The 27,274-nt window shown below is 44.0% G+C and overlaps 7 protein-coding genes across 8 annotated transcripts in view; 3 read left to right on the forward strand and 4 right to left on the reverse strand.

The window, feature by feature from the left end:
• Positions 1 to 14,707, forward strand: part of LOC115762233 (spermine oxidase-like) — a 73,058-nt gene extending 58,351 nt beyond the window's left edge. Inside the window, exons 4-5 of one of the 2 annotated variants that reach the window (XR_004017799.1) lie at positions 13,304 to 13,876; positions 14,474 to 14,707. The gene's annotated coding sequence lies outside the window, so the exon portion shown is untranslated. Of the gene's footprint in view, positions 1 to 13,303; positions 13,984 to 14,473 lie in introns of those variants that run through there. The other variant, XR_004017800.1, reaches the window with a different exon arrangement.
• Positions 144 to 2,052, reverse strand: LOC115762236 (cuticle protein CP14.6). Its single transcript, XM_030704378.1, has 4 exons — positions 2,005 to 2,052; positions 1,203 to 1,381; positions 514 to 589; positions 144 to 412 (listed from the first exon to the last, which is right to left on the reverse strand). Exons 2-4 carry the CDS (start codon positions 1,376 to 1,378, stop codon positions 251 to 253), a joined length of 414 nt encoding a protein of 137 aa, XP_030560238.1. The 5' UTR covers positions 1,379 to 1,381; positions 2,005 to 2,052; the 3' UTR covers positions 144 to 250.
• On the forward strand, positions 5,497 to 6,087 carry LOC115762349 (larval cuticle protein LCP-17). The gene has a single exon (XM_030704517.1). It carries the CDS (start codon positions 5,497 to 5,499, stop codon positions 6,085 to 6,087), a length of 591 nt encoding a protein of 196 aa, XP_030560377.1.
• LOC115762350 (endocuticle structural glycoprotein ABD-5) lies at positions 8,069 to 8,522 on the reverse strand. The gene is made up of 2 exons (XM_030704518.1): positions 8,511 to 8,522; positions 8,069 to 8,446 (listed from the first exon to the last, which is right to left on the reverse strand). Exons 1-2 carry the CDS (start codon positions 8,520 to 8,522, stop codon positions 8,069 to 8,071), a joined length of 390 nt encoding a protein of 129 aa, XP_030560378.1.
• On the reverse strand, positions 11,243 to 12,015 carry LOC115762235 (larval cuticle protein 1). Its single transcript, XM_030704377.1, has 2 exons — positions 11,823 to 12,015; positions 11,243 to 11,744 (listed from the first exon to the last, which is right to left on the reverse strand). Exons 1-2 carry the CDS (start codon positions 11,832 to 11,834, stop codon positions 11,313 to 11,315), a joined length of 444 nt encoding a protein of 147 aa, XP_030560237.1. The 5' UTR covers positions 11,835 to 12,015; the 3' UTR covers positions 11,243 to 11,312.
• Positions 14,708 to 17,077: 2,370 nt separating the features above from the next.
• LOC115762191 (mediator of RNA polymerase II transcription subunit 12) lies at positions 17,078 to 18,746 on the forward strand. Its single transcript, XM_030704314.1, has 3 exons — positions 17,078 to 17,411; positions 17,489 to 17,935; positions 17,995 to 18,746. Exons 1-3 carry the CDS (start codon positions 17,406 to 17,408, stop codon positions 18,640 to 18,642), a joined length of 1,101 nt encoding a protein of 366 aa, XP_030560174.1. The 5' UTR covers positions 17,078 to 17,405; the 3' UTR covers positions 18,643 to 18,746.
• A 2,235-nt stretch (positions 18,747 to 20,981) lies between these two features.
• LOC115762431 (glycine-rich cell wall structural protein 1.8) lies at positions 20,982 to 26,694 on the reverse strand. The gene is made up of 3 exons (XM_030704628.1): positions 26,463 to 26,694; positions 22,762 to 23,377; positions 20,982 to 22,695 (listed from the first exon to the last, which is right to left on the reverse strand). Exons 1-3 carry the CDS (start codon positions 26,475 to 26,477, stop codon positions 21,248 to 21,250), a joined length of 2,079 nt encoding a protein of 692 aa, XP_030560488.1. The 5' UTR covers positions 26,478 to 26,694; the 3' UTR covers positions 20,982 to 21,247.
• Between the last annotated feature and the right edge of the window lie 580 nt (positions 26,695 to 27,274).

Raw genomic sequence — 27,274 nt, forward strand, 5'->3', positions numbered from 1 at the left:
TAGGCGCTAGGTAGATGTGAAAATCGGGGTAAATTAGAGAACGCGTGAAAATGCATAAATACACACGGAATGCTGTGAGAGTGGAAAAATGAAGGATTGTTGTGTGTGAGTGTTCGGGGAAGCGGGAGAGGGAGAGAGGGAGAGACAGAGGTCTGTGAATCAACTGAGCTGCTGCCCTGAACTTCATCCTGGATGCTATCATACAAATATTATATCCAATTAAATATAATTCTCGCTGGTCAATTATCAATTATTTGAAGAATCGGCGGGGACCGGCAGCAGCGGCCGGGCTCACGGGCGGCGGTGTGGGAATATGTGCGCCCTCGGCGCGGAAGCCATTTTCATCGGCGATGTAGGTAATCGTGTAGAGCACGCCATCGGGTCCGGTGTACGAGTAGGAGCCTTGCATTACCTGCAAACATCAATTCTATTATTTTAGCTCTCCTAAAAACAGGCCACACGAGTTCTCGCTGCTTTTGCAGCTGCGCCTGAAACTGTGCAACCGAAACCCACCTGAGCCTCCAACTGGGAGCCGGGATTCTTGAGGTAACCCGCCTCATCAGCGCGAATTCCATTGCTCGTCTCGTAGCTATGCAAGATAAATAATTTTGAATATATAAATTGAAAAATATAAAAGAATTTAAAAAATAATGCAATCAGCTATCCAAATATATATAAAACGACTGAATGGCTAATGGAGTGCATGGCCGAATGGCACATTGATTGTTCCACTAATGAACAGACTGACTGATTGAATAACTGAATTAACTATTTGATTGACTGGATAACTGACTGACTGAATAAGCGACTAAGTGATTGACCGACTGAATAAATTACCATCATATTGACTGAATGTCGGACTGAATGATTGGCTGATTGATTGAAAGACTGGCTGATTGAATGTCCGACCAATTTGGTGACTGATAGAACGTATGACTGCCTGATGAAATGCATGACTGATTGAACAACTCGCTGCTTGAATGTCCGGAAAAGTGACTGACTGAGCGATTGATTGATTGACTGAGTGATTGACTAGCTGGCTAACTAATTGATTGTTTTACTGACTCATGGAAAAGATACATTAATGAATGACTGACTGTATGTCCTGACTATCAGCCTGATTGACAGACTGACTAACTGAATGACTGACTTCTCAAAGATCATTCACAATAATGAAGTTATGTATTCCAACCACAACTTACTTGTACTGATAGGAGCCATCCGGGTTCAGATCAAAGTTCTGCTTCAGTATCACAGCATTAGGATCGAAGGAGTTGGAGCGCGGCTGCGCCAGACCGCGCTGCGGCTGAGCTGAGACGAGGCACAGGCAGCAGATCGCAAGGGCGGCGACAGCGTAGGCGGAGGTGAGCAACTGCATGACCTTTTTCGGGGAAGGGTGGGGGTCGATAAACAAAACAGATGATTGGTTAATTGAGACATAACTGCGATATGATAATGTCAAGCAGCATTCGATGTGCTCGGTAATTGATGCCAATAATAATTGGCTTTAATCTTTGCATTTTTCGAAAGTCATCTTTAAAGTGGCAACAAGAAGGCCGCCGCTATGAAAAATATGCAGATGTGTGCATTTTATTTAATAGCAGACTCTTAACTATTATTAGTCTGACAAAATTGTGTATGCTACTAGCTTGGGATTGGAGCTCTTGGTCTCGTTGTTCAACTGAACAATCGGACTGTGTCATAATTCGTTTGACTAGCCCTGATTTTGGCCTTGGCTTAGCCATTTTTGCGGTCATACACTAGTTGAGAATTCGTAGCATTATCTTTTGAAATATCCTTTAAAATGGCTTATGGCTTGACTTTGTTTGTTTTTTCTTAAAATATTATGCCTCTTTTATTTGTTCAACGATCCTTTTGAATTAAAAAATGGTTTGACTTGGCTTGTCTCTTCAAACGTGATGTCTCTTTTATTTGTTCAACGATCCTTTTGATCCTTTCGCACAAAACACCAACTGAGCACAGCACAAACATTTAAGAACTCACTTTGAGAATCGCGGCTTGTTTTGGAGTAGAGCGTTTGCCTGCGCTTGGAGGGCTCGTCAAAACGGTTTTGACTTGAATGCAGTCGGCGCAAACGTTTTTATACCAAAAATGCATTCACTGAGCCGCAGCAACAGCAACTGCAGCAGCAGCAGCAGCAGCGGCAGCATCCGCAATGAGAGCAGTGCAGCAACAATTGGATTGCCAAGAAGAAGAGCGAGAAGCAAACGATGGCCAGGTAGAAGAGCAAGAAGTTGTTTGTATATTTGACAGTGGCAGCAGCAGCGACGGCGGCAGCAACAGAATCGGAAGAGGCTGCCGCCACGCTGTACCACGCGGCGTATGCGCAACGAGTTTCCAGAATGCAAATGGGCGTTGCGCATACGCCGTGTATAACCACATAAAAGACAGGCATATGTGTGTGAGTGTGCGTGTGTGTTTGTGTATGTTTTATGAGTTAAACCGACAGCTACTTAGACTCATTCTGCGCCTGTGTGTGTGTGTGTGCTTGTGTGTGCGTGTGTGTGTGTGAGGCACGCCAGCTTGTCTAGGCATTAATTTATGTGAATTAGCAATGCGAAGTTCATTTGATTAGCCCACGCTGGCGTCTGTGTGTGTGTGTGCTTGTGTGTGTATGTATCTGATTCAATTTGCGATGCGCCGCAATATGCAATAATTTGTTAATGCAAATATTAATTAAAAGATTAATACCAGACATGTTGCAATTGATGAATTGCCCATTTATTTCATAGTTTTTCTTTATTTCTATTTTGATTATTTTGCCAGCTTGTTTATTGACATTTGCAGTGCCGCGGGGCGGGGATTGGCGCAATGTTTGCCAAATGTTTGCCAAATGTTTGCCAAATGTTTGCCCACTTGTTTGTGGACCACAAATGAATGCAACATTAAGGCAACATTTTGTGTGCCATTGTTTGGGGCAGCATCTCCAGCAGCTGCTGCTGCTGCTGCTGTGCTAATCACAATTTAGACATTTGAAACGCTTGGCAGTTGCCCAATTGCTGACCAGATGCGCCACTCCCCTGCACCAGTTCCCAGCTAAAAGGTGAACCAAATGATATGCATGCGGACTGGTCGGGGGGCGGGGGCGTTTCTTCTGGCTTAAGCTAAGCCGGCCGGCGCATAAAAATTGCAATTTTCGGCTTAAACTTTAAACTTTTACAGACGGCGGCGGCGGCAGCGTGTAGGAAATGTCAGTTGCAATTCATAAAAATTGCAGCAAGAGCTGCGGCCACAGCAACAGCAACAACAACAAAGACTGCGCTCTGATCACGAACATGCCATGATGAACATCGCGCGAGATTAACGCGCCTCCAACAACAACAACAACAACAACAACAGCGAAGACGCCTTCTCTGGCTCCAGCTTGAGCTCCACCTCTGGCGCCGCCCTGCACCCTGCCCCGCCGCTGCGTCCAGCTCAGCTCACCCTTTTTGCTGTTTGCTGTGGCTTTTCCTTTTGGTCTTTTGTGCACATTTTCTGTGTGCTGCGATTTGCCCGCGTTTTGCTGGCCTTCGTGTTAGTCCATATCTATCGCTGCTTAGGTGCATCTGCATACCCTGCATTAGGGTATACCCATTTTCTAATACAACATAACACTTGCATAAGGCAAAGCAGTCTATTTCTTACAGTCTCATCTAATTTTGGAGTAGAAATAAATATGTATATATACATATAAATATACTCATTAAAAGTGGGTGAAAGGGGTATATTGTATTTGTGCAAATGTATTTAACAGGCAGAAGGCAGCATCTCCGACCCCATAAAGTATATATATTCTTGTTCAGCATGAACAGCCGAATCGATCTAGCCGTGTCCGTCTGTCTGTTAGTCTGCCTATTCGTCCGTCCGTTTTTACTAATGCAAGGATCTCAGAACTATTAGAGCTAAGGACTTGAAATTTAGAATGAAGGTCCTCCTAGTGTCCACGTAGTACTAGTTTGTTTCCAATAAGCGATAAATTGACCCGTTCACAAGTAATCGATAAAAATCGACATCGAAGTGTCGTATTTTGAGCAAATCTCGTAAGTTATAAGAGCTAGAGTCAGCAAACCTGACATTTAGCTAATTGAATAGTATATTGTTTTCTTATATTTATTTTTATTACATCCACAAGATGCCACTGAAGAGTATTTAGTCTTCGGCATATCGCAGCCAGCGTTATTTCTCGTTCACATTTGACATACAATCTCTGGGGGTCTACTCGTATTTGCAATATTGTTTCACACTCGTATATCTCATTTATGGCTATTGCTCTCCACCCAGAAAAAATTCCCGTGTGCTCAGTGGTCGTCTCAACGTTTCTCAGTTTCCGTCAGTTCGTGTCTCATTCACAATGATGAATGAATGAATCGCATGTGTAATTCATTTTATTCACAGTTTCAATCAGAGCGCATCTTAAGTGCGTTTTAAATGTGGCTAAATTTATGCAGCTCCTCTTGTTGGCCAATTTAATGCATTGGCCATAAGCTAATGCATCTAATGATATATGCACATATGCTAATTGAGCGCAGTTTCTTAGAGTTATTCAGAAGACTTCAGAACTGACAAGTTGACATTTGGGACGACGCTCGTCTTAGCCAGGGCGAAACGCGTCTGAGATACTGAAAGCTGAACCAATTGGCAAAAAGGAAACTACGAATGCTAGAGACCTTGGTAGACAGGTTCACGTATTTGAAATATATACTCTTGTATATTATAAGTAGAACAAACCGAAAAATATCGATGCGATACTCAGTTATTTGAAGATAACTTGAGAATTCTAAGAGCTCGATACGCTTATCTTGGTAGACGGGTTCACGTATTTGAAATATATACTCTCGTATATGATAAGTAGAACAAGTTTGTCGTTTCGATAAAGTCTTATAAAACCGATAAATATCGATGCGATACTCAGTTATACGAGCATAAATCGAGAATTATATGAGCTCGATAGACAGATTAGGAATACTTCTAATTGTGGATGCCTCTCCCCATTTCCCACTCAATATGTGAAAGAAAATGCACTTTTAACATATACTTTGGCTTGAATTTAAATCCGGCTTCCGGGTAAATGCTAATCGGGCACTCGCGACTAACTTTCTTAGTTGTTAATTAAGTGTTGCGCAAGCCGTCATAGTTCTTAAAAAGAACTAAACTGGAGTGTGATCTAATAATTTGGCAGATCTTAAAGATCCATTTCAATTAAGCCTAAAGATGTTTATATTTTCGGCCTCTTTAGCTGGTTCGAGCTTTACATTGTTCCTCGCGCTGATTCACTGAATCATAAATAGTTATGCAAATCGCGTTGTGAGTGTTTTATTAAAACACATTCGGCTAAGTTTCTATAGAATTTCTTTATTGTTTTTTTTATTTTTGTTTTGAGTTTTTGTTTTTTAAATAACGTAATGGATGCTAATTTTGTGTGGCCGCTGCGCGATATAAAAGCAACGCACTTTGTGAGTTCTGGCCAAGTTGAGACTCGAGACAAGACGCGACATGTTCAAGCTATTTATCTGCCTGATTGTGGTGGCCAGCGGTGTCAGTGGAGCCAGCATTGGCAGCACGGATGTGACCACCGAGAAGCGTGAAATCGTGCCGCTGCTGCGCTTCGAGACCGAGAAGGATCCCAACGGTTCCTTCAAGTTCACCTATGAGGGCGGCGACAAGTCCTTCCGCGAGGAAAGCGGCGTCCTCGAGAATGCCGGCACCGAAGACGAGGCCCTCGAGGTGACGGGCTCGTATCGTTACATCGATGCCGATGGCCAGCTGGTGGAGGTGCACTACACGGCCGGCAAGAATGGCTTTGTGCCCACCGGCACCCACATTCTGAGCGAGATAACCGCCCTGGCCAAGGCGGCCGCCGATCTGCCCCAATACAGCGAGGAGCAGGAGCGCGAGCAGCGTCTCAGCCAGCGTCGTGCACGCTCCAAGACTGAGCAGACCGCGGAGCCAGTGGAGCAGACCAAGCCGGCTGAGCCCAAGGCAGCCGCAGCTGAGGTGGTGCCTGTGCAGGTGGTGCAGGTGGAGCAGAAACCCGTCGCCGCCGCGGTGGAAAAAACCGACAAAGTCGCGTCAAAGACCGCCTAATTGAGACTTATTCCCAGCTGTAGCGCTTAGTATTATTAAATTTGTGTATTTGTAATGTGGTTAGCAATAAAAAATTGAAAGAAAAAACTCAAATTCAAAAGCTTACAATTGCCAACATGTCCATCTGCCAACCATGTCTATCTATAGCCCATGATATAGCCCAAAATCGAGAAGCCGAAAATATCAGTTGGCAAATACCATGCTAATTGCCAAATAATGATGTCATAAACTTTATGGGGCCACTGAGATGCTTCGATGCTTCGATGATGATGATGAAACATCAAAACATGATCTTAACTTTGCTGATAATAATAATTAAGTGCGCCTAGTCGGGCGTACACGACTAGCAGATACTCCCTTTTATACGTCAAATGATATGCATAGAAGGTTCAGGTTGAGCTCCATATAGCCTATACTTTATGGGATACTGATTCTTGATTAACTCCTTGATAGTCGGATCCTATATAGCGCAAGAATCTGCCTGTAAATGGAAGATTCCTTAATTCCTGAAAGGGCGGTCAAATGTTTCAAAAAAGTGAAATATTATTAATCTGTATAGGCTATGCGAGAGGGAGGGGATATTGATTCTTGATTAAGTCCTTTATATAGTCTGATAGTCTGATCCTATATAACGCAAGAATCTGCTCTCTAAGGGAAGCTTTCTTAATTCTTAGCAGGGCGGGCAAAGGTTTCCAATAAGAGAAATATTATTAATCTGTACGAGAACGTGCATAGTAAGTTTGGTCTCTCTAGTTCTAATAATTCCCGAGCTATCAAAAAGATAAGTTCACACAGATACGACTAGATCATTTAAAGCCAGACGCATTTACGTAATGCTGGATATGCTGTCTTCTACCTATGAAAAACATAAGCAAAAAAAGCACCACCTCTTTCCCTTGGGTGCTGGCCATAAAGACTCGCCCCTTTGGCATTACAGAGTATGGCCAGCGTATAAATCAAGAGTTTTAATTGTTTGGCTCGCAATCAAAGAAGTTATTTTATGTTTTTACCATGCTTAATTCATATTGTTAACAGTTGAAAAACGCGAGAGAGCTTCTCTTATGTTAATTGACAGCCGAAAAAAAGTTGTTCTTTTGATAAACAAAATTTGCATAATTATTGAAAGCATTTGTCATTTTGATTATGTTGCATGTTAATAAGTCATTCGACTTCAAATGGATGAGACTAATGTAATAAATCATGTGGGAAGTTAGCTATTGATTAGTGATGCTTGTCAGTGGGAGCCAGGCTCTACTGTACAAACCATTCTGAATAAAATGATTATAGCAATAAATCAAGTCAAATCTGAAGTATTTATTAATGCTAGACTGTTTAATGGCTGCGTTCTCAAATCAATTGTCTTAAGTAACCATCCATTGCACGCATTACTGTACAATTATACAACTCTTTGAAAAAGTGTGACCAACTGTACCATATATGCAACCGAAGCATTGCGAGTGTTGCCACATTACAAAAACAAAATAACTCCTAAGGAAACACCCTGTGATGCCAAAGAGCTATACATTATAGGAAGAAAGTCTGTCAGATCGAGTTTTACTTTCTCAACGTATTGCTTGCAAATAAAATAAGTTGTTATATGCCAGGCTTTACTGTACTAAGCAAAGTAGCCAAACAAGTAGTCATTACCGTTTGTTAAATTCGGACAGGGGGATCTGCGCACGACCAAGTTTTGTGGTTTTTCAAGGTCTTCGGAGGCGGGAATTTCTAATTTGCCTGCGAGCAATAATCTCTGTTAATTTTCAGAGCGGGAGCGGGAGGAAGAGAGAGAGACGGAGAAGGAGCGAGAGTGTGTGATTATGCAAAGCAGCAGACGCAACTGTCTGATTGTTTGAGGTTAAGATTTGAGGGTTTTAAGAAAAGTATTTCTTTTGTTGGGCAACTCTTTTGGTTTCTTCCACTCGTCTTTTATTCACATCTCGCTGGCACTTCAGATACAACTATTTTCTATTTCTTATGTTATTTACGACTTCACTTCGTCTTCTTGAGTGTTGGGCAAATCCTTGGCTGCCTCGGCGACTGAGGTGATCTCCGGATTGATTATGGTGCCGTATGGCACAAATCCATTGACGCCGGCCGTGTAGAATACCTCAACCGTTTCGCCCTTATCGTTGATGTACTTGTAGGAACCTTTCACTTCCAGCGTTTCGTTCTCGGTGCCGGCATCCACAACGCTGGCCTCCTCCTTGCGCTCGGTGCCATCGGCGCCCTCGTAGTTGACCTGGTATGAGCCATCCTCGTTCTTGTTCACCTCCGATTTCAAAATGGCCACAAACTCCTTCTCTTCGGCAACGGGCAGCGCATAGCCGGAGGCGAGGAAACCCAGCACGAGCAACGGCAGCTGTAAAAGATCCAAATTTAAAGAAATCTCCTCCGTTTTGGTTGGGTTTTCGGCAGCCACTTACGAACTTGAACATTCTATGAGATTTCTACTTGAACTGGAGCACTGAAAGCGAGAGTTTGAGTGTGTCGCACTCTGCCGGTTGGCTTTTATATGCGGCCGGCATTGCGATCAAATAATTCAACGCCCCTCCATGCGCTTAAACATGCCAAACATGTTTGCATCCCGGTTTATGGCAGCGGCTACGCGCTACGGGCCAAAACTTTAAACGATGCTCAAATTACTTTACGCTAAATGTCAGGGTCGCCAGAAATGTGTCAACCACTGCGCCAGTCAGTCAGTCAGTCAATCAATCAGTCAGTCAGTCAGTCAGTCAGTCAGTCGGTCGATAAGGTATTCCACTCAGTTATTCCAGAGACGCTGCAGCGTTAACTTCCGCACTCATCCTCACACGCGAATGTGGCGCTAACGTTTCTATTTTTGTATCTGCATATTTGTATCTGTATCTGTATCTGTATCTGTATCTGTATCTGTATCTGTATCTGTATCTGTATCTGTATCTGTATCTGTATCTGTATCTGTATCTGTATCTGTATCTGTATCTGTATCTGTATCTGTATCTGTATCTGTATCTGTATCTGTATCTGTATCTGTATCTGTATCTGTATCTGTATCTGTATCTGTATCTGTATCTGTATCTGTATCTGTATCTGTATCTGTATCTGTATCTGTATCTGTATCTGTATCTGTATCTGTATCTGTATCTGTATCTGTATCTGTATCTGTATCTGTATCTGTATCTGTATCTGTATCTGTATCTGTATCTGTATCTGTATCTGTATCTGTATCTGTATCTGTATCTGTATCTGAATCTGTATCTGTATCTGTATCTGTATCTGTATCTGTATCTGTATCTGTATCTGTATCTGTATCTGTATCGTATCTGTATCTGTATCTGTATCTGTATCTGTATCTGTATCTGTATCTGTATCTGTATCTGTATCTGTATCTGTATCTGTATCTGTATCTGTATCTATCTGTATCTGTATCTGTATCTGTATCGGTATCTGTATCTGTATCTGTATGATTATCTATATCTAAATCTGTACCTGTATCTATATTTTCACCTGTATCTGTATCTGTATCTCAAGCTCTACCTGGTACATCTTTTGAATTGATGGCGTCAATCAGTGCATCCATTAGCAGGCTCTCCGACTGCCATTACCATTGCCAGTTGCCAGCCAGTATTATTGCTGGCTGCTTCACCCACTCAAGGTGTTGCGATTAATTGCCTCTCAGCATTGGCATCCACCAAGCCCACAAATGTTTTCATTTAGCATGTAAAATGTCAGCGCTTTGTGTAATTCTTCTCGTAATTTATTAGTAAGTATCTCCATCTGAATGTGATTCGTGTAAGATGCGAAACAATGACAACTGAGCAGAGGAGTAGCCCGAGTTCACCAACAACAGCAACAACAACAACATTTGCAAAGTGCTCTGGGCATTTCCATAGCATTGTCAGCACCCACTTTTCTGTTTCAGCCCAATTTTGAAGGTGTGCTTGGTATTTGAATATGTTTCAGATCAGACACAACAAAAGTCAGTGGTTTCTTTTGTAACTTTGATTCTTTTCATACCAAATATATGATTCGGCTTAGATTTAGGTTTGCATAATCCCATTTGAATTGACTTTTGATTATTCTCAAGCGAAGTAGAATAGTTAATGTTAATGTTAAATACAAAACCCTAGTGATACATAGGATCTCTACTTATTCCTCCCAAAGAGACAGCATATTTTTAGTCTTTTCCACTCTCCCTTTCGATACTTTTCTATCAAAGGCTTGCCTTATATCTTAGGTATTTATCTTCGACGCAATTACAGCTCGAAACTTGATAAATGTTTCAAATTAAAATTCTAATGAGCTGCATAAACAATTTCCAATGGTTTTTATCACTTCATCGCTTGGTTATTGAAATATTCAATTGAATTAACAATAAATATTGAAAAGCTATCAATATAAAGTGAGCCGAGCATTTCGCAAAAGGTCGAGAAGAGTCATAGAATAATTAATGAACAATTGTTAACAGCAGAACAAAAATAAAATAAACAGCAATTTTAATTAAAGTTCATTTATTTTGGCGTTAACTCTGACGACATTTGGCAAAGGGCAAACCCAGACGAATGCCCGGCGGCCACTGGGCCCCAGTTCGAGCCCAAAAAAATTACCATGTTAAAGCGCTGAAAATTGTGCTGCCAATAAAAATTGCAACAATTTATATTTCTGACAGCCATAAAAAAGAAAAAAAAAAAACAAATGAAACAACAAAAACAACAGAGAAGCTGGCGATGCACGTCGTCAAATTAAATGTGTGCACGATGAGCTGTTTTACGGCCAGTGTTGGTAGCTGTCGCTGCTATTGCGGGAGGTGTTGTAAGCCGTTGTAGATGTTTGCTGGCCAGTCGCAGCCACATGGCGGGCGCTCCTCATTCGCATAGCTGGTCGCTGAGCTGGCTGCCTGGCTGGGATTTCTGATTTGAATTTATTGGCCAGGTTAGCATAGTTTGGTTTATGGCTCGTTTTTTTTTTCTTTCGATAATTGTTTAAATAACATTTACCCAAAGTGCGCCAATCAAGCCAGCTAATAATGTATAACAGTTTATAGCAATTCGAAATGCTGCAGCTATAAAAATGTACCAAAAGGGGAACTGGGGACCTTTTTGGTAAAAAAAACTTTATTCTTAAAGTTATATAAAAATGGTAATGTTTTTATAAAATTTGGTAGATTTTCAACTCATTTTGTCACTCGCAACTGCAACATATAACAGTTTATAGCTGTGCAATTGCCTCAGCCATAACCTTAACTCTTAACTCTTCTTGCCCGCTCGCACCTCCAGCGACTGGACCGCATTACGCGCCGTCTCTGTTATTTCCTTGGGTATGTTCGTGCCCAGCGGCACAAAGCCATTCTTGTCGGCCGTATAGCTGACCTCCACACGCTCGCCCTGGCTGTCGATATAGCGATAAACGCCAGAGATTTCCAGCTCCGCATCATCATAATCGTCATCATCATCAACAACATCATCATTATGTTTACCAGAGCGCCTCACGATGCCCACCTCCTCACGGTAGCTGCCATCGGCGCCTTCGTAGGCAAAGAAATAGGAGCCATCGTTTTTTTGCTCCGCCAGCGACTTGATGATCGGCACCAACTGCTGCCCCTCAATGCCGCTCCCGCTGCCGCTCGCTGGTGCTGGTGCGCTCCAGCTGACGACGCAGCACAGCACCCAAAGTAAGCACTGTCAAGGAAGGGGGACGGGGAGAGGGGTTTATCAATGGAGATTTTTGAACATTTATCGCTGTTGTTTGTGGCTTACCAATCGAAACATGTTTTATGGCAGCTCTTGCGAATTTATGCTAATACTGGGCGCGCACAAACAGTTCTCAGCGTTTTTATAGCATTTCTCTGATTAGGCTGGGTCAATAGAAAGTTGCGAGACGAGTCGCAGCGAGTCGTTGAACTGCTGCACATTTGCAATTTAAAGTGCCTTTTAAGTTCTGAGCTAGCCAACTTATGTAACTATTCGATTATACACGTTCACAGCATGCAAAAGAGTATATTGGCTTCTATTATTATTTCCTATTATTGCCTTTCAGTTCGTGTTAAACGTCAATGTTAATGTAAACTGTTAACATTAACATAAGCGTTAACAGCCAAGCGCCAGAGTAGAACTAGTGTTGGAAAGCTGTTAATATATGCTCGACATAAGCATTTGCTAATCAAGTCAAGCTGGTCACACATTATTTAAGGAAGATGGCGCGAGACGACTTCAGACTTCAAAACGGAAGATTAAACCAGTTGTTTTCTTATTGATCATCAATTCAAGTTATATTTATATAATATTTCTATTATAAATCTGGCAGTAAGCATATTTAAAGCTGTACTGTGGACGAGTATTGGGCAGTCGTTTGCACCCGACTGCAACATTTTCAGCTGTTGGCCATTGTCTGCGTGTTAACTGTGACACATCAGCTAGATGCGTGCTGGCTGACGTGGGTGCATGTATCTTGTAGATTGTATCTTGTATCTGTTAGGTGCAGCAGCAGCTAATAAAATTTGTCAAATTGCTTGTACAAACATGTCGCTGAGTGGGCGTTGTGGGGCCATGCCCCGAAAGCGAAAGGTGCTGCATGTGTAACGGCTGACTGGCTTAGAAAATAGCTGGCAAAAATCTTTTCCACTTGACTACCATGCAAATTCCATTGCCGCTCCATTGCCATATTTGCCGGTTCTCTTACTTTCCGCCACAGTTTTTCGGCCACATTTGAATTTGAGCCCGTTGCCAGTTGCCAGTTGCCAGTTGCCAGTTGTTACAGTGGGTGGGCAGGGGCTAGGGCACGGGCGAGGGCGAGGGCGCGGACACGGACACGGGCACTGAGAAGCGACTAACATTTATGCCACAAGAATTTAATAATCATTTTTGGCAATTTCGCAATCTAACAATGGCAACGAGGCTGTTACTGCCGCGGTGGCAAGTCTCCCCAAGACGATGCTGAATACCCTTCATGCGAAAAGTCCATAGGGTATATTAAGTAGTGCATGAGCTAGTTGCCATTGAATTGCATATAGAATAAATAACCCTCTTCAGAAGTAGGCTATAAGCAGAAAGAAAATAAGTCTGTGAAAATTAAGTTTTTGATCAGATTTGCGATTGATTTGAGATCACTTTTCCTAATATTTTCTTAATAAAACTTATCGTATAAGAGCCCGGCTCCTCATAGGAATAATTGAATATAAATTCAATTTCCTTAAATACTTTAAATACTTATTCTAATCAAATTATTCAATCTTTTCTAGCTGTCAACTATCTACAAGGCATCTCGCAGTCGTGTCTTCGCAACATACTTCGCTCTGATTCGGTGTTGGCATTTGCCTTGGCGCAAAATGGGCGTTAAGCGCAACACGCCCAGTTTAAAAAGCAACAAAAAAAAAGAGAAAAAATCAACAAAAATCAACTAAAAGACAGACTCGGGCTGCAGCTCCAAGACGTATCTATAAATTGATTCTAAGACGATTTCAAAACTAGTCTGGCTCTCCGTTACGATTGAGATAGAAAATGGAAACACATTAATGAGTTTTGTTTTGAGTTTACAATGCCAACGAGTGCATAACTCAGGTGCGACACATTAACCTTTACCAACCTGCAGATGCAGATGCAGATGAAGATGCAGATGAAGTTGAAGTGAGCGGAGCCGGATACATGTTATATACGCACAGATCTCGGAGAGATCATATCGGTTGCAGCTTTAATCAATTAGCAGCTGCGTCCAAATGTCAATTGCCTCCATTTCAGCTTTATGACCAATAATATCCATTAATATTGATATCGAGTGCGCGCCGGAGGCTTCAGCTTCGGCCCCGGTTCAAATGGTATGTTAGTTTCCAAGCTATTCTTGATTTCTATTATGTTGCGTTTCTTTTCGTTTTGTGTTTTTATACCCTGAACCCATTAAAAATGGGTTTATACCCATAGGGTATATTGTATTTGTGCAAAATCCAAATGTATGCAACAGGCAGAAGGAAGCATCTCCGACCCCATAAAGCTTATATATATTTGATCAGCATCAATAGCTGAGTCAATCTAGCCATGTCCGTCTGTCCGTCTATCCGTCCGTCCGTCTCTCCGTCCGTCTGTCCGTCCGTATGTATGAACGCAAGGATAATGCAGATGATGTAGATGCTCCTAGTGCCTGCGCAGATCGAGTTTGTTTCCGATAATCGATAACTTACTCCGTTTCCAAGTAATCGATAAAAATCTATATCGATATCCTGTTTCTTGGGCAGCTTTGGTAAATAATAAAAGCTAGAGTCACCAAACATGACATATAGCTTCTAAAATAGAATATATATATGCATTTGATGTTGGAAGAAGAGGGTTCAGGGTATTCCCTAGTCGGGAGCTGCCGACTAGAACCTCTTACTTGTTATTATATGTATTTTGTTTTGTTTTCTGCATTTTTGCATTAGCTTTGTGTGCACCACATTTTTATCTCTGACTGCGTATTGTTTCTAGAGAGACTCGGCATCTCATGTATTTTCCCAACTTGAACATAAATATTGCAAAACTAGAAACAGCTCTAAAAATATGCATAACCAACCCATAGATACATATTTGTATACGTAATAAAGATATAAGATATAAATAAAGGTCTTCAAATTGTAATCTGTGCTTGCAGCTGAGATATATATTTCCAGCTTTTGGAAAATAATAAATTATATATTATAATAATATAATTATTGTCAAATTTCCTATTAAATTTTACTACACCTAAACTACAGCTAAAGTCAAGTTTAATGGTTACACTTAAAAAAGTTCAGTGTTGAAAAACACAAAAAAAAACATGAGCAGCAAAACGAATTTAAGACCTAAACTTAAATAAAATATATATAAATATAAATAGAAAATATGTATATTGACAAATTTCTATTTATGTTTCTATTGATTTTTACTAAACCTGATGAATTACATTTCAAAGTTGAGCAAGTGTTGGAAAGTTCACAAATCAGGCATGCGCAGCAAAACGAATTTAAAACCTAAATAAAATATATATATTAGCTTAATAAGAAAACTTTTTTTGATGTGTAAACATTTACAGTTAGCTTAACAGTATAATATTTGCATGTATCCAGCTGCTAAGTTTGCTGTGTAGCGCATTCAAAAGTGCTTGCAGCCTGTCAAAGTCAACTGTGTAATTCAATTTGGATGCAGCATACTTTCAGGCGGCAGCAAAAGACGCGAGCACATTTGAAGCATGACTCAATGGGCAAAAATGCAGTAAATAATACTCAGAATAAACACAAAGCTACATCATTAAAGTAAATTAATCACAAACTAATTAATAGAGTTCAATTTGAAATGCAATATATATTTCTCTTAGCCTCCTACAGTTGAAGGCGGCAACGTGTGCGTCATTTTCAGGGCATGTCCATTCGCAACAGTAGCTCTGACCTTGCCCAAAAAAGCGTAAAGATTGAAAAGCTCCATAAAAAATTACATATTCAATTAGGCAGTGAGCAAAACATGAAACGAGATATGTTGAAAGAATAACAAACAAAACAAAAAATTATAATAATTGCAACCGAGAACGCATTTAAAATGTTCAAATCGCATTAAGTCGCGAGCAGTTAGGGCACGGCGCTTAGTTACAAAGTTATAAATGACTTATGACAATCATAACTGAACAGATCGGGCCAACCAACGCCTTGCCATGACGAACGCTGTGGCATGATAAATGATAAATGACAAATGCGCGCAGAGAAACAATGGAACGTCTCCGAGTGGAGTAGAGAGCCAGAATTCACAGGCTCTATCTGCGAGACATGCCTCCTGTCTAGATAAAAATGTCGGAGTAATAAGCGCAATTGTTTTTTTTTTTGTTTTTCATCTGACTCCAACTCAACCTTGACCATTGAGTAAAAGTTGCGTATACGCCAAGTCAGCCCCACAAACCCAAAAGCCAAGCCAAGCCGAGATGCGATGCGATGCGATGCGATCGAGAGCAGTAAAAACCCGTCAGCACATAACTCACATAAACACCTTAAGAACAAAAGAAGCGAATCGATGGAGAGAACAAAACACAAAACAACAACAACAAAAATGCTATACATTTGCATACGGCAATGTATCGCTGGCATGAGGCATGCATCTTCTAGATGCAACATCATAAATATAGCCACACATGTTGCGGAAAAACTCGAACTCCGCTTGGAAATTCGTTTGTCCTTCTGTCAATGGCCAATAAAAAACCAATAAAGCTGCCAACCAGCAACCGTCAGCAGCAACTGCTGTTAACACGATTCGCATGTAGATAAATTACAGCCCCCATCATCAGCAGCAGCAGCAGCAGCAACAGCAGCTCGCACTTAGGGCACCCGACTACCGGATACCCTGTGTGCCCCCAAAATAGTTACGAATGACTTCTGCGTTCTGTATCTAAAGAGCTTAACGATGAATGAAATATTGGGGAAAATATTTTTGCCGCTATACTCTTAACGTAATCTCAATATCAAAGTTGAATATCGATAAATATCGATTTAACGGCCTATCGATAAACACAAGCTCAGTCGCGTACAAAATAAATGATATTCCCTAATAACTTTTACATTGATTCTCTTATCTCGTTCTCATACTAAAGCCCTTAATAGATGTAATCTCAATATCGAAATTGAATATCGATAGCTATCGAGTTATCGATTTAACAGTTTATCGATAAGTTTAAGCTGAGATTAACGACAGTTAAAGTCTCCGAGTTCAAGGCATTCTTTGTTGTTAATCGATCACAAAATATACTCCTTTTTTTATATTAACTAAGAATCGTCCATCAATGCTGGCAGGTAGGGTAAATGCTGAAGTCACGCCTTGTCAAATGGACAAAGTCTAAGAAAATATGCTCCATGAACAGTTTCTGCCTGTTGCATGCCTTCTACACACATGCAATATACCCGTTTCGTAGCCATGTTTCAGGGCAGGGCATAACAAGATCAAAATCAAGATCAAGCCAGCGCAGTTGGTCAGATATGGCAGCTAGCTGCCGAGCTGCCCAGCTGCCCAGCTGCCCAACTGCCCAGATGCCAGCGAGTGGAAGACAGGAAGCGTTGCCGCTGGGCGCCCGGCGATTCTTATGATCGAGCTGCGCTTTAGGGCCCACGCCGGGGCTGGTTGAGCTTGGCTGGCTGCGAGATTTGGTCGTATAAATAGAACTGGCCCGCGCAGCTGCAGTCGCAGTCGTTGCAACGCTTTCGTCTAGTTCAAGTGGCAGCAGCAGCAGCATCGATACTCGATACCCGATACTAGCTACTCGATACCCGTTCCCTTCCCCGCAAGTGAAACGTCAGCTTTATCGAGCGTGTAATTTGTTAAACGTTTTTCGCAAGATTTATGACAGCGTCGACAGCTTAAATGCGGGTAAAGCTATACTCCTCCACCAACCCTCCCCCCCACTGCCCCTCATCGGCTAAACAAGTCCATGTTTCCATTCGCAGTGCTTTGTGTTCTCCGTGCTGTGGCTGGCGCTAATTGCCGCCGGTCGCGCCCAGCTGCCCGGCGCACCCTTCCAGCAGTCACCCTTCCAGCCGCAGCAGCCGCTGCAGCAGCAGCAGCTGCCCTTCCAGCAGCGCCAGCGACAGCAGGTGTCCGGCCAGGGTCTGTTTCCGGCACAGGGCAATCCGCTGAATCCACTCAGCCCGCTAAATCCTTTGGCCCCGGCCATTGCGCCGCTGGCCGCCGGAGTGACCAATCCCTACGCGCGCTACAACCAATACCAGCAGCAGCAGCAGCAGCAGGGGAATTATGTGCCCATCACGGCGTATCAGAACGAACTGAATCTGGATGGCAGCTTCTCGTATGGCTATGCCGCCGCCGATGGCACCACCGCCCAGGCGCAGGGCTATGTCAAGAATCTAGGCTACGGCGAGGGCGTAGAGGCGCAGGTGAGCCATATTTGCCTGGCTTAATTTAAGGATTTGCTTCTTATTTTATTCCCGAACAGGTCATACAGGGCTCCTATTCGTATACCTCGCCGGAGGGCACGCCCATCACCGTGCGCTACATCGCGGATGAGAATGGCTTTCGTGCCGAGGGCACCGGCATTCCGGCCACGCCTTCATACTTTGTGGGCGCACAGCCGTATCAGCAGGGCGTGCTGAATCCCAATCTGAATCCCTATCAGACGCCCTACAGACAGCTGCCGTCGTCCACGGCTGGATTTCGGCCGGCGCCCGGGCAACAACTGACGCCGCAGCAGCAGCAACAGCAGCAACAGTTGCAGCAGCGCAATTTCCAGAACACCGGACAATATCAGCCGGAGCAGCCCTTCAACACGCTCAACTCGGGCCAATTGCCGGCCCAGTATGCGGGCCAATTTGGCCAACAACTGGGCAGCAATCTAAATCTAAATCTAAATCCACAGCAACAGCAACAACAGCCTCAGCAGAATCTCAACCAGCAGCAGCAGCAACAACAGCAGCAACAGCAACAACAGCAGCAGCAGCAACAGCAGCAAAAGGATCAACGCAACGAGCAGCAGCAACAGGGGCTGATCACACAGCAATTGCGGGGCAGACCCAACCAGCTGGTGGATCCCTATGGCTATAATCAGCAGTACAACAGACGCTTCAAGAAGTCATCCAAGCTATGAGCAGCACAATCCAATTCTATATCAGCTATATATAATATATATATATATATATATATTTGCGAGTTAGTCGATTTAGTCGCATTCAAACGCGTGAAATACATGCGCCCATAAAATCCAAAAACATTTTCTATTAGATCACAAAAGAGGCCCATTTTTATGGCAAAATTATGTTGCCACAGTTCAAAAAGATATATTAACAAAAATTTTTAGACGAATTTTCGCAACAAAAAAAATTGTCCGAAAATATGAAAACGGCATCATTTCCTATCAAAACGCTTTCTTTTGTTCGAAATTTGAAGCTTCCTTTAATTAGTAATCGCCATCTATTGTGAATTTTCCATTTTGTAAGCGTAGCGCTCTCTATTGTTTGCATTAGCAACCATTTAGTTAACGCCATCTACAGGTCTGAATCCGCATGCGATTTAAAAGTCCATAACTAATAGCATACTTTCATGCTGCGACTAACCGACTCAACTCGAATTTCGTTGCACACTTTCGGGGCGAGAGTTAAATTCTAAGCTAAATTGAAAACTTTGAAGTACTGCATACTTTTACGCGGTGTCTTAATACATTATTTACCAAATGTATTGCATAGCCTTGTGCGAGATCTTAAATAAAGTTGCAACTTCCCAACAACAGAAGGCTCATTGGGTCATTTTTCGATTATTTTGGGTTATCTCTTGGAATGCGGATTTGCGGATGGCAATCGATGGTCGCCATCCGTACGAGTAGAGAGAGGTATATTAGGCCGAAATCGGACTGAATTTAGCCGAGTTATTCCCTTCTTAATTTTTTTATTAAAATTGCTGCATGTGTATATTGTGAATGGTCTATTTTTCTGCGCGGACGAAAAGTATGCAGCAGAAGAGCTACTTGAAGATGCTCAAGCGAAATTTGCGGATAGCACAAAAGTATGCAATGCTTTGCATTACTCATGTCCACAACCACACGGAATTTTTTTTTGGAAAACTTTAAATAGAAACCACCAAGTCAACGGCGAAGTTATGTCGCTTTGAAACGTCATATCTCCAAGATTTTTTTAGAGCGTTGGAGATATGTCGCTTCAAAACGACATAACTCCACCGTTGATCATGGCGAAATTATGTCGTTTTGAAACGTCATATCTCCAGCGCGGACGTGTGAAGATATTTTTTCGAAAACTTTAAATGGTCATATCTCGGCCAAATAAAGCACGATAGAGGGCAGATTGGGAGGGGTTACTCGTGGATGGCCAGAGAATCGAATGCCATGCACCTTTTTCGATTTCAGAAAAAAGTCATTTTTCGAAAAAAACGTGATGACGTATGAAGTTTTTAGAGCGGCGGAGCTATGTCGCTTCAAAACGACATAATTTCGCCATGATCAACGGTGGAGTTTTGTCGCTTCAAAACGACATAGCTCCGCCGTTGATCTTGGCGAGATTTTTTCTGATTTCTTAGAATGAGGATTTTTGGGTAGCAATCGATGGTCGGCATCCATACGAGTAGAAAGAGGCATATCATTCCTAAATCGGACCGTATTTAGCCGAGTTATTTCCATTTTAAAATTTAATCAAATTTTGCTGTAGGGTATATTGTGAATTGTTATTTTTATGGCAGCAGCTGTTATTTAACAGTTCGCTGTTAAGCAACTGTTACTGAGCAGTTCACTGCTAAGCAGCTGTTACTTAACATACTACGTTAACAGCTGCTGCTAAAAGTGGCATAAGATTTCACGAAAATTCGGCTGTAGTACCAGGCGAACAGAAATGCGCAGCAGGTAGACGTACTAAAATTTTTGTGAATAAAAAATTGCATTGCATACCCATAAGGTGCGAAAATGTTCTACTAAATTAACTATCTCAAATGTTAATGGCATACTTTAACTGTCGCTTTTAGCAGCAGCCACAACATTCTGTTAAGCTACAGATATGTAAAAGGGGTACTGAAAGGAAAAAGCATGCATATTTCTAGACCGTTTCCGTGCGCATTTTGCAGGGATTTGGTTCTCTAGGTTCACCAGGACTATATCAATGGTATGGTATGACCAAGGACATATGGGTCAACTAGGTACCATCGAGGGGGATGGGGCTGTTGCTGGGGGCGGCTGAAAGAAAAAGCATTCATATTTTTTGACCATTTCGATCATATATAGGTTCACCAGGACGATATATTTGGTACGGTTATTCCAGGGATATTTTGGAACCAATCAATGATTCGAAAATTGGACTACTCGAAAATTAGAAGGAATTAATAAAAATAATAATATCCAAGGATACTGGCATCCATTCTAGCGCCTCCTTTTTACATAGATTATACTCAATACAAAGCACAGGTCTTAAATTTCTTGCATTTAATTTATTATTCTAGAAATCGTTTGCAACAAGTGAGAAGCTTCTAACAATGGAAACATTATAGAAACATTCGAAATACGCCTTAAATATCTTTTATCTCTTGTCAGCTTATGAACTAAGTCTTAATTTTGGAAGACAGGAAACTTATAGAAATTTTAAGAGTAATGCTATCGGACAGCGGGGAACTCTCTTGTGCTCTTAGGAGCAAAGAACTAAGGGTAATTAGCGGCAGAATGCGTTGCACTGAGGTTTCATCTGTCGACCTTAGGCGATCTAATAGCTGTACCCGGTTTGTGGATCGAACTCGCCGTTGCCGCGTCCACCACCAGCTGCAAGAGGAGGAATGTATTGTGCGCCAGGGCCGCCAGCACCGCCGCCGCCGCCGCCACTGCCACCTCGTCCAGCGCCACCAGCTCCTGGCGCACCACCTCGGCCGGCACCACCTCCGAAGCCTCCGGCCCCAGCGCCACCACCGAATCCGGGAGCACCACCTCCGCCAGGTGCACCACCACGACCCACGCCACCACCGAATCCTCCAGCGCCACCTGCCCCTCCAGCACCACCGATGCCGGGAGCGCCCGCTCCGCCTGGTGCACCACCACGTCCAGCGCCGCCTGCGGGTCCGCCTGCAGCACCACCAAATCCGGAAGCACCACCACCTCCTTGTGCGCCACCACGCCCAGCACCGCCTCCGAATCCACCAGCTCCGCCAGCACCTGCGCCTCCACCATAACCGCCAGCTCCAGCACCACCTCCTGCGCCTCCTCCAGCACCACCTGCAACACCTCCACGACCAGCGCCGCCTCCGAATCCTCCGGCTCCGCCAGCGCCTGCACCACCACCAAAGCCTGGTGCGCCACCACCTCCTGGTGCGCCTCCACGACCAGCGCCGCCTCCGAAGCCACCGGCTCCAGCACCACCTGCACCTCCACCTGCACCTCCACCGTAGCCTCCAGCTCCAGCACCTCCTCCCGCACCACCGCCAGCACCACCTCCAGCGCCACCTCCAGCACCTCCACGACCAGCGCCGCCTCCGAATCCTCCAGCTCCAGCCCCACCTGCGCCACCACCAAAGCCTGGAGCACCGCCACCTCCTGGTGCACCTCCACGACCTGCACCACCACCAAATCCACCAGCTCCACCAGCACCTGCGCCGCCACCGTAACCTCCAGCTCCAGCACCACCTCCAGCGCCTCCACGACCTGCGCCACCACCAAATCCACCAGCTCCACCAGCTCCTGCGCCTCCACCGTAGCCTCCAGCTCCAGCACCTCCTCCCGCACCACCGCCAGCACCACCTCCAGCGCCTCCTCCCCGACCGGCACCGCCACCGAATCCTCCAGCACTAGCACCACCTGCGCCACCGCCGAATCCTCCAGCTCCAGCACCGCCAGGTGCACCTCCTCGGCCAGCACCGCCACCGAATCCGCCGGCTCCACCTGCTCCGCCAGCACCACCGAATCCTGGAGTGCCACCAGCGCCTGGTGCGCCACCACGACCGGCGCTTCCACCAAATCCTCCTGCACCAGCACCACCTGCGCCACCTCCGAATCCGCCAGCTCCAGCACCACCTGCACCTCCTCCGTATCCGCCAGCGCCGCCGCCAGCTCCGCCATATGCTCCAGCACCACCTCCGCCAGGTGCGCCACCTCGGCCACCGCCACCAAATCCACCTGCTCCCGCGCCAGCTCCGCCTCCGGCTCCAGCACCACCACCACCACCTGCGCCAATAGAGAAGTAAAGTTAAGGCCACAGACTGAAAAAAGCTGTCTATAATAGAAACTCACCAGCACCTCCGCTGTAGCCACCGCCAGGAAGGGGAGAGATGCCCTGGGCTGCCAGCGCCTTGGCTATGGCTTCCGGAATGGGCGGGGGTGTGGGAAGAGCAGCTCCCGATGGCACAAAACCGTTCTCATCTGCCGTGTAGGAGATCTCAACTAGTTCACCCTCCGGATTGGTGTAGGTGTAGGAGCCCATCACCGAGGGTATCTCGTTCTCGGAGCCCTTATTCTTCACGGTTCCTTCCTCCTGCGCCTTGATGCCGTTGCCCGTCTCGTAGCTGAAGCGATAGTTGCCATCGCCATCATTTTCGTTTACAAAGGACAAAATGGGTATTGGTGGTCCGCCGGCGGGCGGAGCCGGAGCGCTGGGTGCACGTGGCGGAGAGGGAGCTGCTCCAATTGGCCTGCTGGGCCCGCCCCCGCCAGAGAATCCACCGAGTCCGTTATTAATGCCGCCCAGGCCATTATTGCTGCCACCAAAGCCGCCGCCGCCTCCGCCGCCCGGACCTTGTAGTCCCGTGCCAGCTCCGCCGCCCGCACTGGCCGCATTCGCTGGCGGTGGCAGGTATTTGTTATCCAGCCGCGCCGCCTGCGTCAGCGTCAGCAGAGTTGTCAGCAGAGTCTGCCAGAAAGATGGGAGATTAGCAAAGCAGGCAACTGACATTACTAATTTATGCAGAGCTGTCGACGGCCCAGCGATGCGGCCACCAGGTCAGCGGTGCATATCAGCACATGGCAAGGTTTCACTGGAGCGTCTGACAGCCCACAGCACAAAACCCATGTGCCATCATGATGCACGTTTTGCCCAAGTTGTGGGCGATGTCTGGCGCCCAAAATAAGCAAACATGCTGCATGAGCGAATCTACATTTCGAGTGGAAGGAGTCATTCTTAGGCAGGAGGAGGTGTGTACAACTAATTTCCATAAAGGTCAGATGTCTACCCAAGATTTTAAGTTGGTATAAGCTCTGATTACTGATGTCTTAAAGTATTCCGAGCTCCTATCTTGAGAGCTATATAATCAATCTTAGCCTGCTGATAACTTCATGTTAAATAGAGCAGCAACTATGTTCCACAACAAAGAGAAAGCGACTTTCTTATATTTAAGTTATAAGATTTACATTCAAGTTTAGCCTCCAGATAAATTCATGATTGCAATGAAGAAATGAAGGTTATAACATGAACTTTACCTAATTCTTAACGGATCAGTATCCATTGATTATAATTATAACATTTACAACCAACCTTAGCCACCTGATAACTTAATGTTAAATAACTAACAGAGCAGCAAGTGAACGTTTAATGTCAAGTCGCAGACATAGACAATGCCCAATGCAAACTATATAGAGAGACACACGCTGTGCCCCATTCTTTTGGGGTAAACAACGAGTGATTCATCCGTTCATGAATCGTTAACTGACAGCTGGCACAGCGACGCATGCAAAACATGGCAGATGACAGCAGCAGCAGGCAGCAAGTAGCTGGCAGACGCCTCATGAATGAATAGTTGGAAAATCAACAGAAAAATAATTCATGAAAATATGAAAAACTTTGGCATTTTAACAATGCGCTCACGTTTTACATTTGTTGCTATTAACGCGTTTATTGAGGCTCTTAAAGACAACTATTAAACCAATCGACAGAGGCATCAATTGGGGGGAGGAGGCGGTAAACAGATTAATGAACTCTGATATTTGCTAGCAACAGTTGCTGCAAAAGTTGCAACAGTTGCTGGCAGCGTGTGAATCTCTGAAGAAGCACGCAGAAGGTTAAGCAAGCATTTGTGGCAAGTGGCATGAGGCATAAGGCAAGCTACCAACCGACTCAGCCAAGTGTCAAGTTGAAGTTTAAAGCGTTTAGTTTAATTGGCCAGCGGACTGAACAGCTTTATAGACAGCCTTTATTAGGCTGCAACGCAGCAGCAATTGTTGAAATTCAGAAATTTGACATTTAGTTTGTGTGTGCTCCTGCGACCAGTTCGTGACCAGATCTTTGAACTGTTGTAATACAATACCCATCCTCAGCCCATCCTCAGCCCATCCGCAGCCCATCCTCAGCCTCTGTCTAGGCTTTGAAGCCAATTTCCAATGGCCTGACAATTGGGTCGTCGCCGCATAAATCTTAAAGATTTTGATTTTCTTGAAGGAGGTGGGGAGGAGGGTGATGCACAAGGGGCGGGGGCGGGGGCGTGCACGATGGGCTGCTGCTGCTGTTGCTCTTGGGCAACTTTGCGTGCTATGCAGATTTTTCATCAATGAACTGGCAGACGTTGATTTTTAATAGGGTTTTAATTTATGCGTTTCGCTTAAATCTTTGCAGTTGCAGTTGCAGCTGTTGCTGGCGTGTTGCAGCAGACAACATGTTGCAGCAACTTGGTAACTTGGTGGCAAAGAACGGAAATAATGCGCGGCGGCATCTGCGCCCAATTGGGCAATATTCAAGCGGAGCTGTCGAAATGGCAATTCGCACAGCAAACGAATTCTCAGAATTTCAAATGAGCGAATCGCAATTTCACATGCAACTAGCATTGATTTTTCTATAATTAGTTGCAAAATTGGATTAACATAAATGAATGGGAATATCTAACTAGCTCCACAGTTACCACCAGGGACATCTGGATGTCCGAGTCGAGATTTAACCTAAACTTACTTTTAACTTATCTAACATGAGCTTACTTCAACTAGCTCAAGGCATAGATCAACTGTGGATGCTTGTGCTGGACATATATATTATTTATAATCAATTTTAAAATATATCAATTATAATATATATCAATTCGAATATATAATAAATTTAAAAATCAAGCTGATATATATCCTTTGATCTTTAACGCTTTTCATTTTCCATAAAACAATATGTTTTGCTGATCCCATTTCGGATGTAATCCTTATTAATCTGATCGATTCTGCCTGATCCAATACGCACTAGTCAGAACCTTAAGATAACTTGGAAAACTGGTCTCTGCATCTTTAACTTTATCTTTAACTTTATCTTCCAAGTTACATAGTGCTACAAAAATGTTTGTCGAATCAAGTTGAATAGGAACTTGAGCGTATGACGTAATTTTCTGACAGAACAAACATGTTGCGCACAACCTGTCAATCTTGTAGCTTACATGTCTTGCATACTCTGTTCGCAAAGGCAAAAGGGGTATATTGGTTATGTGCCAAGTCGTTTTAGTCATCTCTTCTCTGTGTCAGTCTCAGGAACTAAGGAACTAAAAGGAACATACTCTTGAGATTTGAAGTATATTTACATGCGCAGCACGACTCTATTAACATTTTTCAATTTCTCCTTCCTTTTTTAAATAATAGTTTTAGATGTTTTTTGAAGTAGGCTAGATGGTTTTAAGATGAGATGAGCATAACCCAAAGATGAAAGGAGCTAAATGCAGGATTCTTGGTAAGAGGTATGTGTATTTAGTGTCTAGGGTATCTACCAGTCAGGCTCTCTCGACTGAAGCATTCTTGTTTTTCTTTATATAAACGTCGATTATTAAAATAATTTTCTTTTTAAAAAAAACATTTGAGATTTGACTCCAAGATTTTGGGAGCTAGAACCAACATTCTTGGTGTAAAGCTCTTGTATTCTGTGTATTTAACTTTATGGGTAAGTTCTAGGGTACCTGCTAGTCAGGCCCTCTGGACATAAGCACTATTTTTTTTTTAATTTATATTAAAATAGCCAAAAGTCCTGCCCGACAACTCACCAATTTCAGCAGCATCACGTCTGCCGCTTCAGTAGAAACCTAGAAACACAGTAAAGTCTTATCCTGGCTTGGGGTGTGTGCACAACACTTGAGCACACGCACTCGCACGCACACACACACACACACACACGCACGCGCTAGTTTCAGAGAATGCGTCTCATCTATGGAAGTCCTAGTTAATGGCTTTTAGTTTGCTTGGCCGGGTACCAATTGTCGCGAATCGGTGCTGTGGCCGCGTCTATTGTCACGGAACTTGTGTGCCGAGTGGAGCGCAGGTTCTCCGGCTTTTATACAAATGCAGCGCGCTTGGCGCCAAGTGCAATCGAATGGAATGGAATGAACGAAGCCGAAGCTGAGGCTGAGATTTTGATACTTTATGGCATTTATTGTCGTTGTTGCTGCTGTTGTTGTTGTTGTTGTTGCTGCTGCTGCAGCTGGCAAAAACAATTGCATGCCAAAAGGGAGACAGACACGACAGCAACATCTCGTCTCTGGCTCTGGCTCTGTCTCTGGCTCTGGCTCTGGCCATTGTCTTGGCGTTTGCTCAATGCAACAACTGAGGCACTCGCGCCGCACTCTTCGGGCTCTCCCGGAGCTCGTCAGCGCATCTTTCAGTTAACCAGTTGCCCAGCTACCAGTTAGCGCTTTTTGCGCTCGTAAATTGCAGCCCAATCGAAGCTGAACGCTGGCTCCGGCGTTCTCAACCCATCCCAGCCCAGCCAATTCCCATTCCAATCCCAACCCATTCCCAATTTGCATGCGAACTTTACAACTTTGCAGCCTCATCATCATGAAACGGATGTCAATAAATC

The sequence above is a fragment of the Drosophila novamexicana genome, unplaced genomic scaffold (assembly GCF_003285875.2).
Source record: "Drosophila novamexicana strain 15010-1031.04,08,12 unplaced genomic scaffold, DnovRS2.1 tig00000564-arrow-pilon, whole genome shotgun sequence".
NCBI lineage: Eukaryota > Metazoa > Arthropoda > Insecta > Diptera > Drosophilidae > Drosophila > Drosophila novamexicana.

Bases quoted from the DNA above. Each gene is read 5' to 3' on its own strand.
- LOC115762236 (XM_030704378.1), bottom strand. From the start codon at position 1,378: ATGCAGTTGCTCACCTCCGCCTACGCTGTCGCCGCCCTTGCGATCTGC. The intron at 590-1,202 runs GTAAGTTGTGGT...TATCTTGCATAG, and splicing joins GATGGCTCCTATCAGTACAA to CTACGAGACGAGCAATGGAA. The intron at 413-513 runs GTGGGTTTCGGT...TGATGTTTGCAG, and splicing joins GCTCCCAGTTGGAGGCTCAG to GTAATGCAAGGCTCCTACTC.
- LOC115762349 (XM_030704517.1), top strand. From the start codon at position 5,497: ATGTTCAAGCTATTTATCTGCCTGATTGTGGTGGCCAGCGGTGTCAGT.
- LOC115762191 (XM_030704314.1), top strand. The intron at 17,936-17,994 runs GTGAGCCATATT...ATTCCCGAACAG, and splicing joins GCGAGGGCGTAGAGGCGCAG to GTCATACAGGGCTCCTATTC.
- LOC115762431 (XM_030704628.1), bottom strand. The intron at 22,696-22,761 runs GTGAGTTTCTAT...CTATTGGCGCAG, and splicing joins TGGCTACAGCGGAGGTGCTG to GTGGTGGTGGTGGTGCTGGA.